General features: G+C 54.6%; 1 protein-coding gene across 1 annotated transcript; it reads right to left on the bottom strand.

The window, feature by feature from the left end:
• Positions 1 to 3743: 3743 nt before the first annotated feature.
• Positions 3744 to 14674, bottom strand: SLC35E4 (solute carrier family 35 member E4). Its single transcript, XM_033233256.1, has 2 exons — positions 13386 to 14674; positions 3744 to 5040 (listed from the first exon to the last, which is right to left on the bottom strand). The coding sequence occupies exons 1-2, from the start codon at positions 14002 to 14004 to the stop codon at positions 4607 to 4609; spliced, it is 1053 nt and encodes a 350-aa protein (XP_033089147.1). The 5' UTR covers positions 14005 to 14674; the 3' UTR covers positions 3744 to 4606.
• Positions 14675 to 19076: the final 4402 nt, after the last annotated feature.

Here is a 19076-nt window from a genome sequence, read left to right as displayed (position 1 = left end):
CCAGGAAGTTATTTAGTGCAGTGGTGGAGGATTTGACATCCCTGAGCTAATTTGAGGGCAGCGTAGCATGAAGGAGCTGCTCCTTCCAGGGGGCCAGGGCAAACAAGGACTCTTCATGATCCTTGTTTGCCCTGGCCCCCTGGAATGCCAATCCAAGGCCACCAGGGGAGGGCAGAAGGGGCACCAGGCAGCTGGGCCTGAGACAGGTCTTTGTTTCAAAGTCCACAATGGCAGGATGCCCAGCACAGACCCAGCTTCCCAGGCTTCCTCCAAGGCAGGACAAGGGGACTGGAGGCTTGGCATCCACACTGCTGTGCTCGGGCGGGAGCATCCCTGGGGGACTCTCAGTGTGCTCCGGCAGGCTGAGGAGGGGTGGGGCAGATCACAAGAGAAGCCTTGAGGAGGAAGTGGAAGCATCTGTGGTAAGACTGAGGCCTTCCTAGGCCTTTGTCCATTACAGCTCCAGAAGCTGGTAGGGGGTTAAGTTCTACTGCTGCCCCCACTCAATGCACAGAGGCACAGGTGGGGAGGACCTTGCACAAGGTCACACAGCTCAGATGTACTGAAGCCAGGATTCAAGCACAAGTCCAACTCTGAAGCCCCTGTTCTTTTTTATTTATTTTTATTTATTTTTTGAGATGGAGACTCATTCTGTCACCCAAGTTGGAGTGCAGTGGTGCGATCTTGGCTCGCAGTCCGAGCTCGGACTACAGGTGCACCCACTATACTCTGCTGTCTCTGTTCTTGACTAATCTCTCCTGCCCACTCCATGCCACATGCTATGCCGGTGCTTGGGAGAGAGCAGTGAGCCCTCCTGGAGCCCAGTCCAATGGAGAAGAGAGATGAGAATCCAGCCCTGATGGTGGGATGTGATCAGGGCCCTGCCTGGAGAGGTGCAGGGAGCTGGGGTGAGCTTTGGTTGGAGCTTCAAAATCAGCTTGGCATGGAATGGGGTGGGGTCTTGTGGGGAGAGCAGAGCTTCCTAAGGGAGGCAACACCTGTTTACCTAAAGAGAAGGCTTCCCAGCAGGGACTGGATGCAGAGATTGAGGCTCAAAGAGGTGGAGAGGCTTGCCTGAGGCAACAGAAATATTGAGGAGCAGAGCCTGGAGGGACAATGACCTTTCAATGGGACCCTCCCTCCCCACTGTTATCTTGGTGATCTTCACTCCCAAGGATACTGTGAGAGGAAGAGGCCAGCCTGAGGTCACATCATAAGTAGGAGGGGTCAGGACTCAAACCTGGGCTTTTGTTTTTGACAGGAAGTTTCGCTCTGCCACCCAGGCTGGAGTGTGATGGCATGATCACGGCTCAGTGCATCCTCTGCCTCCTGGGTTCAAGCACTTCTTCTGCCTCAGCCTCCCAAGTAGCTGGGATTACAGGCGCATGCCACCACACCTGGCTAATTTTTGTATTTTTAGTACAGATGGGGTTTCACCATGTTGGCCAGGCTGGTCCTGAACTCCTGACTTCAGGTGATCCGCCCCCCTCGGCCTCCCAAAGTGCTGGAATTACAGGCGTGAGCCACCACATCCTGCCAAACCCAAGCTTTTTGACTCCCAATCCAGTGCTCTCTGTGCCCACTACTGGGAGGGATGATAGGGATGGCTTTGGCTGTGGCCTTGGGGGAATCACCTCAGTGTCTAATAGTACTGAATCTGGTGACAAATCAGCTCCCAGGTCACACACAACCCCAATCACCTGTCCCCACAACCACCAGGGGCAGGCTTTAATCTGACGTGAGGCTCACTCATTAGCCAAGCATCCCACAAGGCCTAGAAATGAGGGTGGTACAGGGAGGTCCCTGCTATGGCAGTGGGTGCCCGTTGGATGGGAAAGGGTCCTGAGTCACCAAGGAGGATTTGACCACAGCCATCCATCCCTCCATCCTGCCTGGCAAAGCCTGAGAGTGGAGGCCAGAGGTATCCAAGCTGCTCAGAGACTGGGCTGGGCCAGCGGCATCTCTGAGTCAGAGGGTGGGTGATGAGTGACTCAACCCAGGCCCACTTCCCCTTCTGTAAGGCAGCCTGGGCGGAGCCTGGGGCCAGGAAACCCCATACCGGTCCTCCTAGGCCTTCTCTAACCACCCCCCAACCCCCTACCTCCCACCCCGCGGTGGGCTGGCCCTTAACTCAGCCCTGCCTAGCACTGGCTGGCACTGTGGTCCCTTACGAATTCTGGTTACTGAATCTGAATGATTCCTCCCTGAATCTCAGTCTCCCCAGACCACAGCCCCAGCCTGGTCTAGCTCCTGCTCCTCACACAAAGGGGAGACATTTTGCAGATGGTTTCCAGAAAGGTTGGGTGACTACCCCAAGATAGATGCAGAGCCAGTTGGTGCCTTCACCTCCTTCCTCACTCCTGGCCCTGCCCAGCGCTTCTCATTCAAACCCTCTCCAAGGGGATCATCAGTTCCATTTTGCAGATCTGGAAGCTGAGGCCTAGGGAGGGGAGGCTCCCAGTCAGGTGGGCAGAGCAGGATTAGGTCCCAGGTGTTCTCACTCCAGCCTGGGTCCTTATCATCTTTAACAGGTGGTCTCCAGGAAAGGTAGCTGGGTGGGGAGAGTTAAGTGTTACAAGTGCCAAGGAAAGGCTCAGAGGTAAATAACAAAGCTGACACTGGCTGGCGGGTCAGGGAGCTCTGGGGGTTGGGACTCCTGTCTTAGGTTCCCTACATGGGAGCCCTGCTCCCCTGCACCCCTGCAAGCCTCCTGAGCACAGTCCCTTGTCAAGACCCTCATCAGCCCTTCTTTTTTTTTTTCAAAGAGATACGGTCTTGCTCTGTCACCCAGGCTGGAGTGCAGTGGCATGATCATAGTGCACTGCAGCCTCCAACTCCTGGCCTCAAACGACTGGATTTTTCTTTTCTTCTTCTTTTTTTCTTTTCTTTTTTTTTTGATACGGAGTTTCGGTCTTGTTAGCCAAGCTGGAGTGCAATGGTGCGATCTTGGCTCACTGCAACCTCCGTCTCCTGGGTTCCAGCATTTCTCTTTCTCTTGCCTCAGGCACATGCCAGCAGGCCCGGCTAATTTTTTCTATTTTCAGTACAGATGGGGTTTCAACATGTTGGCCAGGCTGGTCTCGAACCCCTGACGTCAGGTGATCTGCCCGCCTTGGCCTTCCAAAGTGCTGGGATTACAGATGTGAGCCAAGGCACCAGGCCTGGATTTCTCTTTTTTAAAAAGAGTTGCCTGTTTGGGCTTTCTCCTCCAGGCAAGGGTTTAAGCCATGAGAAGGGAGGAGGTTGTAGGAATGGGGGACTGAACAGAGGGAACGGCATGTGCAAAGGCTTCATTGAGCAGGCCTGGTGTCACAGGGAACCAAAAGAAGTTGGTGAGGCTAGAAGACAGAGCCCAGGGGAAGGGAGATGAGCTGGGTGAGGCTGCAGGTGCCACGTCCTGAGGGACTAGGGCTCTGGGGTAGGAAATTCTGACTTTGTCCGAAGGGCAGTGAGGAGCATCAGAATGTACATGTTTTAGTGAGAGCCCTCTGGGTGAAGGCGGCTGTGTGTAAGATGGAGTAGAGGGGCCAGGGCAGAGCAAGGGGGAGGCCACTGCCACTGTCCAGAAGATGGGCAATGGTGGCCTGGCCAGTGGAGGGATTTGAGGGAATGGCACTGGGCTCGGGGTGGGGGGCCAGACAGACCGCGATGGGTAAGGGTAAGTGAGGATGTCCTAGTTTCTGTGTGGGAAGCCTACCACTCTCCCTATATCCCCTCTGTACCCCCAACAAATGACACAGGCATACAAGCAAAAATAGTGTATTTGAGGATGGATGACCCAAAATTGGGGGGCCCAGGGGTGAGGCCACAGCAGCTGCCTGCAGTTGGCATAGACTACCCCAACTCCCTAGGGGAGCCCAGCAGCATAGAAGCCCCCCCGCTGGGCCTCCTAGCTGCCTCCCCTCCAAGAGGAAGGATTGTGGAACCGCCAAGAATCATCATCATCGTCATCGTAACACGTTGAGGTCTTCAAAGTCTGCCCAGCAATTTTTGGCATCATAGGTGATATTAATCATAATGACTCTGACAAGCACAGGGACTATGCCAGGCTTAGACCCACCATCCAGTGGTGAGCAGAGTCTGTGGCAGGGGTGAGGCAGGCAGGGATGGGAGGCAGGTCTCCCTGGGAGTCCCCATTCCAACCTCCAAGCCAGCCCTTCCAGAAAGCTCCCCTCCCTGCCATGGCCCCCAACAGAGGTCACTGCCTGTTCTCCACATTTTTTTTTTTTTTGAGACAGGGTCTCACTCTGTCTTCCAGGCTGGAGTGCAGTGGCATGCAATCTTGGCTCACTGCAGCCTTGATCTCCAGGGCTCAAGTGATCCTCCCACCTCAGCCTCCCATGTAGCTGGGACTATAGGCACGCGCCACCATGCCCAGCTAAGTTTTATATTTTTAGTAGAGACGAGGTTTTGCCATGTTAGCCAGGCTGGTCTCAAACTCCTGGCTCAGATGACCCACCCATCTCGGCCTCTGGAAGTGCTGGGATTACAGGCGTGAGCCACCATGCCTAGCCCTGTTTTCCATTCTTCCTATGGCCATGGCTGAGGGTTGGATTCAGGCCAGGGCCATCCCAGGTGGCTCCTGAGATCTCAAAGACCCTAGGTCTCAAAGACCCTTGCTGGGCTGGTCCCTCCGCCACAGCCCCCGACGGGCAGCCCAGGAGGCCACAAACTCGCAGTTGTGGTAAAGGAACATTCCTGAAAGAGTGAGTGCGATGCCCACGTAGCTGAGGGCACTGAGGCGGCTGCCAAACAAGAGCCGGGACAGGACGAGGTTGCCCACTACGGTGAGGTTGCCCAGGACGTGGACGGTGAGGGCAGAGGTGAGGGCCAGCAGGGAGAAGCTGGCCAGGTTATAGAGAACAGACAGGAGGCAGCTGAGCAGGATGCAGGCCCAGAGGCGAGAGTCACCAGCAGCGGGCGGTGGGGTGACGCCAGCCTCCAGCACCAGGGCTGCACCCGCCAGCAGGCAGAAGCTGGGCAGCGAGGTGGCGTAGAGCAGGGTCACCGCGTCCAGCCTGTCCTCCTGCAGCAGGGCACCTGCAACAGGACAACCACCATGAGCACCCAGAGGGACACAACCCCCTCCAGCCATCCCACTATGACCCCTACGGCCGATCCGCTAAGAAGTCTACCCGGGTCCCTCAGGCAGGGCGAGTGGCTCCTGATCTGAAACGTGACAGTCAAGAGTTGGAGTCAGACCACCTGGGTTTGTGACCTGTGTCCACCCCTGACTAGCTGTGACCTGGGCTCATGAGAGGCATTTAACCTCTGTAAGCCTGAGTTTCCTCACCCGGAGAGTTGGGTAATAATCAGACCTAATCATGGGGTTGTTGTAAACATTTTAAAAGACAGCATACATAAAGCTCTTAAATGGGAAATGCTCAGTAAATATAAAAAACTAAACTAAAATAAATAAGTCTGTTATCAGCCACTTCAAACCGCCTCCCGCGAGCTGAAACAATGATCTGCTTGGGATATCTAAATGATCAATAAGCATGAAGACTAATGGCTGAAAAAAAATTACAAAGGCCGGATGTGGTGGCTCATGCCTGTAATCCCAGCACTTTGGGAGGGCGGATCGCTTGAGTCCAGGAGTCTGAGACCTGCCCGGGCAACGTGATAAAACCCCATCTCTACACAGTACAAATATTAGCCGGGAGTGGTGGCACGTGCCTGTAGTCCCAGCTACTCAGGAGGCTGAGGCAGGAGGATCTTGAGCTCAGGAGGTAGAGGTTGCAGTGAGCCAAGATCACACCACTGCACTCCAGCCTGGGCAACAGAGTGAGACCCTGTCTCAAAAAAAAAAAACCAAAAAATCGACCAGGTGCAGTGGCTTGTGTCTGTAATCCCAGCACTTTGAGAGGCTGAGGCAGGAGGATCACCTGAGCCCAGAGGAAGGCTATAGTGAGCTATGGTGATGCTACTGCAGTCTACCTCAGTGACCAGAGCAAGACCCTGTCTCTAAAATATAAAAATAAATCTTCAGGGGCTGCCCTGGCCCTGAAGGTCCTAGGTTCTTTTTTTTTTTTTTCTGAGACAGAGTCTTGCTCTGTTGCCCAGGCTGGAGTGCGGTAGCATGATCTCGGCTTGCTGCAACCTCTGCCTCCCGGGTTCAAGTGATTCTCTTGCCTCAGCCTCCCAAGTAGCTGGGATCACAGGCACGCACCACCACACCTGGCTAATTTTTGTATTTTTAGTAGAGATGGGGTTTTGCCATGTTGGCCAGGCTGGTCTTGAACTCCTGACCTCAGGTGATCCTCCCACCTCATCCTCCCAAAGTGCTGGGATTACAGGCGTGAGCCAGCGCACCCAGCCCAAGGTTCTTAACCCAGCTTCGAAGACTGCATCAACTGGCCCCAACCACCTGGGCCACAGCCCTTATTACTCCCACACTGCAGTTCCAGCCACCATGAAAGGGCAGGCCAGCAGAGCGTCCCAGCTCTGCCACTTACTAGCTACATGGGGACCTTTGCATTAAAAAAGAAGAATTTATAAAAGAAAATAATAAATTGGGTCAAAAGGGTGACCCATTCATTGCTTCATTCACTTATGACCACTGGAGTGACAAGGGAACAAAAGGTCATTGTGGGATCTTGGCTCTCACTCACTGTTTATAACTGATAATCAGCATTTTTTTTTTTTCTTGCTAATACTGGGGCTTGTCAAGATGAATCCAGGACTAAGAAGAAACCTTTTCACTTTGTAAGAGAAGAGAGAATCTTGCTGCTTTGCCTATGTCTGACTGTATATCTGTGTATACCTGCGTGTACACGTGCCACCATCAGCCAATTCAAAAAGGGGTGCCCAGGTGAAATGACATTATTATTATTATTATTTGAGACAGGGTCTGGTTCTGTTGCCCAGGCTGGAGTGTAGTGGCACGATGTCAGTTTACTACAACCTCTGCCTTCCGAGCTCAAGCGATCCTCTCGCCTCAGCCTCCCAAGTAGCTGGGGCTACAGGCATGCACCATCACCCCTGAAAATTTTCTGTAGAGATGAGGTTTCATCATCTGGTTCACCCAGGCTGGTCTCAAACTCCTAGACTCAAGCAATCTGCTCAGCTTGGCCTCCCAAAGTGCTGGGATTACAGGTGTGAACCATTGCGCCTGGCTGAAATGACATTATTTGCATGAGGGCAAGGATGGCGTGGGGCCTTCGCCAAGTTAGTGGAGAGAGATGAGTCGTCGACACAGGTCCCCTCCCAGGCCTCTGCAAGCCTCTATGCATTTTCTGACACACACTTTCCAAAAAGCCACAGAGATGCTTACTCATAGGCTATGCTTAGAATAGGAAATGTTATTTCTCTCTCAATTTCATTCTGATGTTTTAGCTTTGTTCTCTAGGCAACAGACAGTCCCTCTGGCTGAAACGTTTCTAGAAATGAACAGATAATCAGAATGCTCCTGCTCGCAGGCTCGAAAGTTAACACTGTTATGAGCTGCCTGTGGCTTCTACATTAAACGTCCCATCACAGGAAGGTGTGTGGGTTTTCAGGTGAACCTCACCTTTGGCAAATTTCACCCTCTGCAAGGCAGCCAGGCAGGAAGGTCCTAACCTTCCCACCCATCTCCTCACACCCATTGTACATCCCACCCACTCCTCCACCTCCCCTTCCTGCAGCCCACGGAAAGGGCGGTGAGTCGCTGTCAGAGGCGGCAACTGACTTCTGCCTGGGGACCCCAAAGTGTCAGCCTGTTTGTCCTGCCTCATTGCCACCTCTCCTTCTAGTGGAACATGCCCAGGTTTCTGTCACAGATAACAGCTGACCCTTCTCTAAACCCTGTCTGCTTGCTATTGGTTTGTCCCTTTTGCTCTTTCACGGGCGGTATGACACTGTCTCTCTCTGCACGCCTGTCTCCTTGTGAGTAGTGTGGTTCAGGTAGCAACATCTCCCTCACATGGAGGTGCTGAACACAGGGCCTGATGCGCTGTGTGATGCCCTCGATGCCAGCTCACCCCGGCAGCTGGCATGATCCCCACACCCTGCTCCTGCTGGCTGACACCCCGTGCCCCGGGCCTGTTTCCCATTCCCAGATCACCCTTTCCTCCTCCATCAGTATGAAGAGCTGGGCATGGTGTGGGCACCTAGGGAGGCCCCAACAAATGTTTGCTCTCATGGTTACATTATTGTCATCCTCACTGCATGCCTCTTCCCCTAGGCAGCCTTCTCAGGGCTCCCCAGGAAGAAGCAACCACTCCCCAACACCTGTGACCACCTTGACTCTAGAACTTCTCTTTTGCCATTGTGATCTCTATATCTGAGTGCATCTCCCCCATCACACACAGCCTGAGAGCTCAGAGGACAGGGGTTGAGTCCGCCTGCTCTGTGATGCGGCAGGGGGAGGGGGTCCAGCTGAGAGCAAGCTCAGCAGGCTGGCACCCCACTTCCCACCCTTTCTGTTGGTAGGAAGACGGCACTCTCCTTGTGCAGGTCCCCTGGGCCTACAACTGGCCCAGGAAGGAGGGAAGCCACTGGCCCTGCTGCAGCGGCAGCTGTCTGGGCTCTCCTCTTTCTGGATACTTTTTTTTTTTTTTTTGAGATAGAGTCTCGCTCTGTCACCCAGGCTGGAGTGCAGTAGCGCGATCTGGAGCTCACTGCAAGCTCCACCTCCTGAGTTCACACCATTCTCCTGCCTCAGCCTCTCAAGTAGCTGGGACTACAGGCGCCCGCCACCTCGCCCGGCTAATTTTTTATATTTTTTAGTAGAGATGGGTTTCACCATGTTAGCCAGGATGGTCTCGATCTCCTGACCTTGTGAGCCACCTCGGCCTCCCAAAGTGCTGGGATTACAGGTGTGAGCCACTGCACCTGACTTTTTTTTTTTTTTTTTTTGAGATGGAGTCTCAGTCTGTCACGCAGGCTAGAGTGCAGTGGTGTGATATCTCGACTCACTGCAACCTCCACCTCCGCAGTTCAAGAGATTCTCCTACCTCAGCCTCCCGAGTAGCTGGGATTACAGGCATGCACCAGCATGCCCAGCTAATTTTGTTGTATTTTTAGTAGAGACGGGGTTTCACCATGCTGGCCAGGCTGGTCTCAAACTCCTGACCTCAAGTGATCTGCCTGCCTTGGCCTCCCAAAGTGCTGGGATTACAGGCGTGAGCCACCATGCCCAGCCTTCTTTCTGGATACTTGCCCTCTGCTCCCACAAACTCTGCTCTCAGGAATGGAGCTGGCATCAGCCACGTACACTTGAGTCTGAATCTGGCCCTGGTGCCTCTCCAGGAGCCTCTTGCTGTAGAAACCTCCTTTTGTTCAAAACCTATCTCAGGCCAGGTGTGGTGGCTCATGCCCGTAATCCCAGCACTTTAGGCCGAGGTGGGTAAATCACTTGAGTCTAGGAGTTGGAGACCAGCCTGGGCAACATGATGAAACCCCATTTCTACAAAAAATACAAAAATTAGCTTGGCATGGAGGTGCGCCTATAGTCCCAGCTACTTGGGAGGCTGAGGTGGGAGGATTGCTGGAGGCTGGGAAATTGAGGCTGCAGTGAGCCACTGTGTTCCAGCCTGGATGACAGAGCAAGACCCTCTCATAAACAAACAAATGAGCAAAAAAGAAAACAACCTATCTCAGGCCCTGGCTCAAGTCTGTTCCTCCCCACCTCTGCAGGGCTCCCATCTCTGTTCCTTCCCATCTCCCTAAACTCCCTCCTGAACCATGCAGCCCAACCAGTCTATGAGATCGGCTCGCCTGTCAGAGCCATCAATAAATCTATCCATCTGGGCATGTTGGCTCACACCTGTAATTCCAGCACTTTGGGAGGTCCGGAGGGAAGATCATTTGAGGCCAAGGGTTCGAGACCTCCTGGGCAACATAGCGAGCCCCTGTTTCTACAAAACAAAAAAATTAGCCAGGCATGGGGCATAAGCCTGTAGTCCCAGCTACTCAGGAGGCTGAGGCACAAGAATTGCTTGAACCCAGGAGGCAGAGGTTGCAGTGAGCCAAGATTGTGCTGCTGCATTCCAGCCTGGGCAACAGAGATTGTCTCAAAAAAATAGTAATAAAATAAAATTTAAAAATTATAATTTACAAAGTATGTACCCTCTGCCAGGCCCCGGGGCTGGGTTCCAGGAACACAGAGTTGCCCAAATCTGTCTGGCAGACAGCAGACATGTAACCAGGTGGCGATCATACATGGCATTTGGAGCCAGGATGGGGTGAGCAGAGGGTGCTTCAGGAGCCTAGAGCAAGGACCCAACCTCCCCAGGGGTCAGGGAGTTAAGACTGGGGAGGGAGGTAAGGAAGGAGCTGGCAGGAGTCAAGATGCAGCCCGATGCCAAGCACATGCCACTCCATGCCCAAGTGCCTGAGGCCTGGCCAGCCATAACCCCTCCTGAAGGTTGGGGTTGCCTGGGTCCCAGTGTGAGGAGCACTGACTGTTTCTCAGCAGGGGCAGCACAGGCCTTGAGGTTAGGACCTTCATAGCACTGTGTCCTGCACGGCGGGGGCCCATAGGTCAGGTTTCCCAGTGCAGACTCAAGCCCAGAGCTCATGCCTGTGCTCAGCCTCCAGCTATCATGTAACCTGAGGGCAAAAAATAGAACTGGGTTTTGGCCCTGCCTCGGGGCCAGGGAGGATAGAGACAGGGCCTCTGTGTCCCAGCTCTGAACATGCCAGGGCAGGGCTGAACTCTGACTTCAATCTTCCCTGGCTGTGGGCTGCCATCAACCCCAGCCCAGCATTCTTGGAGTGTCCACTTCCTTCTCCCAGGCCTGGGTCACAGGATCTCAGGGCAGGAAGGGAGAGCAAGAGGCCCCTTAGACTCCATCAACTCCAACTCTCCTCCACTGACAGATGAGGAAAGTGAGGCCCAGATAAAATCCTGATCTGTCCAAGGTTGCCCAGCAAATATGAGCAAAGGTATGGTTGGAACCCAGGCCTCCCCACCCTGAGTGGGCGCCCTGGCCTCCCCTATGTCTCCTTGAGTTGAGGCAGAGAAAGGGTAGAGGCTGCGACTCAGATGCTCCTCAGTAGGAAAGGCGGGAAGCCAGCCCTCAGGCAGAATGATCTAGCGGGTCTGGGCCTAGAACCTCCATCCTAAACTGCCCAGAGCCCTGCTGCCCTCTTCAATCAGAGGCAGCATCTGGAGTCACATAGACCACGCTTCACATCATTAGGGACCCTGTGACCTCTGTGTAGATCATGAACTTCTTTCTTTCTTTGTTCTTTGTTCTTTTTTTTTTTTTTTTTTTGAGACGGAGTCCCCCCTCTGTCCCTAGGCTGGAATGCAGTGGCGTGATCTCGGCTCACTGCAACCTCTGCCTCCTGGGTTCAAGTGATTCTCCTGCCTCAGCTTCCCAAGTAGCAGGGATTACAGGCACGCACTGCCACGCCCAGCTAATTTTTGTATTTTCAGTAGAGACAGGGTTTCACCACGTTGGCCAGGATGGTCTTGATCTCCTGACTTCATGATCCTCCCAAAGTGCTGGGATAACAGGTGTGCACCACTGCGCTGGGCCGAACTTCTTTCTTTTTTTGAGACAGAGTCTCGTTCTGTCACCCGGGCTGGAGTGCAGTGGCATGATCTCGGCTCACTGCAACCTCCTTCTCCCGAGTTCAAGCAATTCTTATGCCTCAGCCTCCCCAGTAGCTGGGATTACAGGTGCACGCCACCAGGCCCAGCTATTTTTTTTTTTTTTTTTTTGAGACAGAGTTTCGCTCTTGTTACCCAGGCTGGAGTGCAATAGTGCAATCTCGGCTCACTGCAACCTCCGCCTCCTGGGTTCAAGCAATTCTCTCGCCTCAGCCTCCTGAGTAGCTGGGATTACAGGCACCCATAATCATGCTCAGCTAATTTTTTATTTTCAGTAGAGACTGGGTTTCCCCATGTTGGCCAGGCTGGTCTCAAACTCCTGACCTCAGGTGATCCACCAGCCTTGGCCTCCCAAAGTGCTGGGATTACAGCTGTGAGCCATCGCGCCCAGCCCAGTTTTTTTTTTTTTTTTTTTTTTTGAGATGGAGTCTCACTCGTCATCTAGGCTGGAGTACAGTGGGGCGATCTCGGCTCCCTACAACCTCTGCCGCCCGGGTTCAAGCTATTCTCCTGCCTCAGCCTCCCAAGTAGCTGGGATTACAGGCACCTGCCATGGCACCCAGTGAATTTTTTTGTATTTTTAGTAGAGATGGGCTTTCACCATCTTGGTCAGGCTGTTCTTGAACTCCTGACCTCATGATCCACCCATCTCAGTCTCCCAAAGTGCTGGAATTACAGGCGTGAGCCACCGCACCTGGCCCCAATTTTTGTATTTTTAATAAATACAGGGTTTCACCACGTTGGCCAGGCTGGTGTTGAACTCCTGGCCTCAAGAGTCCTTCCCGCCTCAGCCTCCCAAAGTGCTGGGATTACAGGCATGAGACACCATGCCCGGCCTGTCAAATCATGAACTTCTCTGGGTCTTAGTCCCATCATCTGTAAAATGGGGATAATGTTGGTGGTTGCCATGACAACTCAAGGTCAACACCCAGCACCAAGCCTGTCACACTGCAGCTCCCAGTAAACATCAGCCCTCCCCAGACTTAGGCCCGAACCCTGACTTTCCAAATCCCAGCTCAAAGCTTTACCTCCTTTTCTCTCCCTGGCCCATGCTTTCTGGCTTTCCTCTGGGTCTAAAGCCTTAGGCCACATCTCTTGGAAGCATGGAGTCCTCCTATCTGGGTTCAGATCTTGCCTCTGCTGCTCACTGGCCACATGGCCCAGAGCAAGCCTCTTCATCTATCAAATGGGAACAAAACAGTGAGATAAAGGGCTAGTCAAACCATAGATCACTAAATACCGGTTTGTAATTCCAGAACTTCAGGAGGCTGAGGTAGGAGGATCACTGAGGCCAGGAGTTCAAGACCCACCTGGGCAACAGAGCAAGACCCTGTGTCTATACAAAAAAAAAAAAAAGCTGGCCTGGTGCAGTGACTCACGCACTAATCCTAGCACCTTGGGAGGTCAGGAGTTCAAGACCACCCTGGCCAACATGGTAAAACGCCATTTCTAATAAAAATACAAAAATTATCTTAGCATGGTGGTGGACACATGTAGTCCCACTTGGGAGGTGGAGGCAGAGGAATCGCTTGAACTCAGGATGCAGAGGCTGTAGTGAGCTGAGATCTCACCACTGCACTCCAGCCTGGGTGACAGAGCCAGACCTTGTCTAAATAAGTAAATAAACAAATAAACACGAGTTGGCCCTCCAGAGCCTGAGTTTGGGACCTGGAATTCACTGAGCTGCTGGCCCTCTCTGAGCCTCAGTTCTGCTTCCTCCACAGCCATGAACCTCAGTTTCCTCATCTGTAAAATGGGACAACAGCCATACCCTTCACAGGGCCATCCAGGCCACACACCCACCAGGATCCCCACCTTCTCAGTTGGCCACCCAGGCACTTACTTTGCTGAACCGACTTGAGTCCGCGGAGGCAGGTGGCTGCCAGCAGGAAGCCACAGCCGGTGGGGGGTGTCCGGAACTCTCCAGCCAGGCTGCAGGCGGCCCCCAGGCAGAGCGGACCCATGGCCGCCAACTGCAGCGGATGGTGGCGGCGGCCCAGCAGCAGTGCCGACAGGGCCAGGGTGAACAGAGGCGTCGTGGTAGTGACCAGTTGTGCCAGGTCCAGGGGCACAGCCCTTAGGCCCACGTTGCCGCAGGCCATGGAAGTGCCGAAGGTGAGGCTGAGCAGTAGGACTCGGCAGCGAGTGCCGCCTGGCATGGGGCGCCGTGCCCCCCGGTGGCACGCCAGGGCTGCCACCAGCATGTGCAGCGCAGACAGCAGCAGGGGCCGCCCAAAGCCGTGCACTGTGAAGATCCACTTGTTGAGGCTTGACATGCTGGCTCCGGCCAGCAGCCACACCAGTGCTGCCATGGCCACCCGGGCCCGGCCAGGCCGCCGGAGGGCCTGAGGGCTGCCAGGAGGCCACTCGGGGGGCCCAGCCGCCCGATCACCACCAGCTGCTGCTGCTACTTCGGTTGAGGTCATCCTGCCATCATGGTGCTCCGGCGGGCAGCGGCACATCCGCACCAGTGGGGCTAGGGCAGGAGATAGGCTCCCCAATGACCACCGCTGGGCCACCAGAGAGCTCCGCTTGGGGCCAGGCTAGATCCTGGTTCCTCCCACCCCGTGTCCCGTTTCAGACAGGTGAGAACACTGCTTACTTGTGCCAGGCCTATGCCAGCGATGTCTAGGAGCTAAGCTGTGTTTCCAACTCAGACAGGGTAGAGCCAAGGTCGCGGCTGCTAGAATGCCAGGGTCTCCGATGCTCAAGCGTGGGCTCCAGGCACCTCTGCCCCGTGCCAGGCGGTCTCCACTCGCCTCCTCGCCTAGTGCCCACGCTATGCTTTTAGATGAAATCCTCGTTCCTTTTTTCTCTTCGGTCCCCAGGTCATTAGGGTGCGCGCAGATCCAGACCCTAGGAACTCCTGCGTGCTCTGGCCGTGACCAGGTCTGGCAGGGGGGCGATCCGGGCTCCGCGCCTGGTGGTGCCCAGCCTGGGGGGTCGCGGGCTCGCTGTCTCCCACACTGCCCGCGCAGTGAGCTGACACCACGGCCCGTGCTGCGGCCGGTGCCTGGCGGCGAGCTAGGCGCGGTTCCAGCAGGGCCTGCGCTCCAAATCCTGCTCTCGGAGGCTTTGACTGCGGCTCTGGCTGCGGCTGTGACTCCGGCTGTGGCTCCTGCTGCGACTCACGCCCGGCTCCAGCTCAGGCCCGGCACGGCCGGCGCGGTGGTGCGCTCTTGGCTCCGCCTCCGCCTCTGCCTCCTCCGCCGCCGCTGCCGCCGCCCGCTCCCTACACGGAAAATTGGGCTGAGCCCCCGCGCCAGGCCCCGCCCCAGGCCAGGCCCCGCTCCCGGAGGCGGAAGGTCTTGCCCCGCCCCAACACCTCCCGCTCACAGCCCCTCCCCCATCGGCCTGGCATTTCCCCCATCAGCCCTCCTCTGCCCCGGGCCTGTGCATCTGCCCAGTAGAGCCCCACCCCGAGCTGGCGTGGTCAGCCTCTCTTCGCCAGCAGGTCTCTTCCCACCCAGCGCCAAGGCGAGCCCCCCATGGAGATCAGCGCGCATTGCTGGAGACACTGGGGTATCCCGCACAGCCGCCCAGGCTATCTTCAAGAAGCAGGGTAGTGAGGAGGGGCCCACAGGCCCCATCCCAGGACCAGTCTCGCGCCCACCTGATCTCTGGCCACAATTATCGTAGAACCTCAGCATCCAGCAGAGCTGGATTACGTAGTCCCTTAAGGCACCTCCACCGCCGCTCCGTAGCTCCAGCATCCTCCCCAGCCTCCCAGTCCAGGGCGGCGCCACCTGGGGACCCTCAGAGGGAAGCTGAATCACCAGGCAGGGCTACCCGCAGCTGCGGAAGTAGGTACCGCCGGCCAGCATCCTTCCCCGGCCAGCAGCCTCTGTCCCGTCCCCTGAGCACTCGGAGCTGACTCATAGCAGAACTTCCTGGGGTCCACCCTGTGCTCCAGCCCTGGCAAGACAGAGCCCTGGTCTGGAAGGCAGAGCAGTTGCCACTGAGCCCTTGCCCCTGTCTCGGTTTTCCCACGGGAACGACAGACGCTCTCTGAGCTCAGGACTGGGTAAATGGCGTGCCCTAGGGCAGAACAGGTCCATCCAGATTCCAGGCCAGGCCTGGCCCTGGCCCCTCTGAGCTCTGAAGTCCAGGGGCACGAGGACCAAGGCCCAGCCATGTGCCCAGTACCAGATGTGAGCCTCTTTCCTGTTGTCGGGCTTCCTTCCCTAGGCTTCTGCCCAAGGGGACCCAGCTCACCCCTTGCATGTTGTCTAACCAGCAAATCCTTTATTACAGCAACCTGTCTAGAGACACAAGCTCTCAAAGAGGGACCGCTGAGCCCAGCCCGCTGCGCCCTCTGGTGGCCAGGCGCGGAATATAGCCCTTAATCCCCATCCCAATCACCGGACGCGGGTTTAAAACCTCCAGCCTCACAGGAGGCCTGCTGAATCACACGCTCTCTGTCACGGATGGGCCCGGGAATTTACACGGAATTTACACATTTGCCTCTGTAAGTCCGACGCCTGCTGGAGCCTGCAAATCTCTGCTGAATAGCCTAAGCTACAGGGCAAGTGGTGCAGATAGGGAAATTTCCAGGACCAAAAAATGGGGGCATTTAGGGTTTCTCCAGAAAGGGTTGTAGGAAGGAAACTAAGTCAGCCAAAGCGGGCGGCCCCTCTCCACACCCCCTTGCCATTTCCTGAGGAGGAGAAATCTGGGACCCCTAAGAGTTATAATTATCTTTGAGATTTTGTTAGATTTGTTTGTCTGTTTGTTTGTTTTCCAAGACCAAGACGGAGTTTCGCTCTTCTTGCCCAGGCTGGGGTACAATGGCGCGATCTCGGCTCACTGCAACCTCCGCCTCCCGGGTTCAGGTGATTCTCCTACCTCAGTCTCCCTAGTAGCTGAGATTACAGGCGTGCACCACCACACCCAGCTAATTTTTGTATTTTTAGTAGAGACAGGGTTTCACCATGTTGGTCAGGCTGGTCTCAAACTCCTGACATCAGGTGATTCACCTGCCCTGGCCTCCCAAAGTGGTGGGATTACAGGGGCAAACCACCACGCCCGGCCTGGATTTTGTCACTTTTCTAGTAAGTTTCCATTAATAAAAAACAACAGGCTGGGTACAGTGGCTCATGCCTATAGTCCCAGCACGTTGAGAGGCTGAGGCATGAGGATCACTTGAGCTCAGGAGGTGGAGACCAGCCTTGGGCAACAGGGCAAAGCCTTGTGTTTACAGAAAATACAAAAATGAGCCTGGAGGCTGGCCGAAGTGGCTTACGCCTATAATCCCAGCACTTTTGGAGGCTGAGGCTGGCAGATCACTTAACGTCAGGAGTTGGAGACAGCCTGACCAACATGGTGAAACCCCATCTCTACTAAAAATACAAAAATTAGCCGGGTGTGGTGGTGGGTGCCTGTAGTCCCAGCTACTCAGGTGACTGAGGCAGGGGAATCGCTTGAACTCGGGAGGCAGAAGCTGCAGTGAGCCAAAATCACACCACTGCACTCCAGCCTGGACGAAAGAGCGAGACTCCATCTCAAAAACAAACAAACAAACAAACAAACATGAGCTAGGCATGGTGGTGTGTCTGCCTGTAGTCCTAGCTACTCAGGGGCTTGGGAGGGAGGATCCCTTGAGCCCAGGAGATGGAGGCTGCAGTGAGCTGAGATTGCACCACTGCACTCCAGCCTGGGTGACAAAGACCCTGTCTCAAAAAACACTTTTTTAATTTAATTAAAAAATAATAAGAAAGAAAAAACCACCAACAATAATACATATATATATATATATTTTTTTTTTTTGAGATGGAGTTTCGCTCTTGTCACCCAGGCTGGAGTGCAGTGGCACAATCTCAGCTTACTGCAACCTCTTCCCCTGCCCACCAGGGTTCAAGTGATTCTCCTGCCTTAGCCTCCCAAGTACCTGGGATCACAGGCGTGTTCCATCATGCCTGGCTAATTTTTGTATTTTTACTAGAGATGGGGTTTCACCATGTTGGCCAGGGTGGTCTCGAACTCCTGACCTCAGGTGATCCCCCCCCACCTCGGTCTCCCAAAGTGCTGGGATTACAGGCATGAGCCACTTCGCCAGCAACAACAATAATAATTATATATATATATATAAATTTTATTTTAGATAAAGAGTTTCACTCTGTCACCCAAGCTGGAACGCAAAGGCACAATCTTGGCTCACTGCAACCTCCAACTCCCAGGTTCAATCGATTCTTCTGTCTCAGCCTCCCAAGTAGCTGAAACTACAGGTGCCCACCACCACGTACAGCTAATTTTTGTATTTTTAATAGAGATGAGGTTTTGCCATGTTGGCCTGGCTGGTCTCAAACTCCCAACCTCAAGTGATCCCCAGCCTCAGCCTCCCAAAGTGCTCATATTCCAGGCATGAACCACCGCACCTGGCCAACAATAATGATTTTATGAAACAAAAACACCTTGTACCTTCTTAGAGCTGAGCTGATGGGAAGTGGTTGGCGGTGAAAATCTGTCTCCAAGACCAACATGAAGTGGCTCCCACCTGCCCTGCCTGGTGATGGGTGGCTCTGAGGACTATGGATTAAGCAAGCCAGGCCTGGACAGGCGTTGGTGGAATGGAGAGGACTGTACACCTTGTGGTGAAGGGAGTCTGAGAGCAGAGCCCAAAGCAGGTGACCCAGCAGCACCATCCTCCATGGGAGCCCAGAAGGGCCAGGGCACATGGGAGAGGCCTGTGGCTTCCTTGGGCCCAGTCTCAGGGGGCAGGGAGGTGGCATGGTACAACGACAAGTGTCGGCACTGGGGTCTAAGTTAGGGAATCTCAGCTCTGCCACCCACAGACACCACCTGTGGCCAGGGTGGAGGGCTTCATCCCATCCACTCCTTACTATTCCTCCTCAAGGCAGGCGCTATATTATCCAGTTGCAGATGAGAGGGCTTGGTGAGCTGCAGGAAGCAAGGTGCCAGGGGCATGCAGTCTGAGTGGTGGCAGGAGGTTTGGACCTGGTCTCTGTGTGGCTCTAGGGCCTCAGCTTTTTTTTTTTTGAGATGGAGTCTCACTCTGTCACCCAGGCTGGAGTCCAGTGGCACAATCTCGGCTCACTGCAATCTCTGCAGCCTGGATTCAAGCAATTCTCCTGCCTCAGCCTCCCGAGTATCTGCGACTACAGGGGCCTGCCACCATGCCCAGCTAATTTTTGTAGTTTAGTAGAGACAGGGTTTCACCATCTTGGCCAGGCTGACCTCATGATTCACCCACCTCGGCCTCCCAACCTTTTTTTGTTTGTTTTTTGAGACAGGGTCTTGCCCTCTCCCCCAGGGCTGGAATAGAGTGCAGTGGTGTGATCATAGCTCACTGCAGCCTCCAGTTCCTGGGCTCAAGTGATCCTCTTGCCTCAGCCTCTCAAGTTGCTAGGATTACAGGCAGGTGCCACTACTCCTGGCTACTTTAAACCTCAGCTTTTAACCTGCCTTGACCAACAGCCAGCAGGGCTCTCAAGAAGATATTCCCATGTGGAAGAATGGGGGCTAGGGCACTCACCTGTATTCATGCAGAGTGGCAGGGGCTCCTTTGCATTCCTTG

Source organism: Trachypithecus francoisi, unplaced genomic scaffold, assembly GCF_009764315.1.
Source record: "Trachypithecus francoisi isolate TF-2019V2 unplaced genomic scaffold, Tfra_2.0 Lachesis_group14, whole genome shotgun sequence".
NCBI classification, from domain to species: domain Eukaryota; kingdom Metazoa; phylum Chordata; class Mammalia; order Primates; family Cercopithecidae; genus Trachypithecus; species Trachypithecus francoisi.
This window is presented reverse-complemented; position numbering and strand designations above follow the sequence as displayed.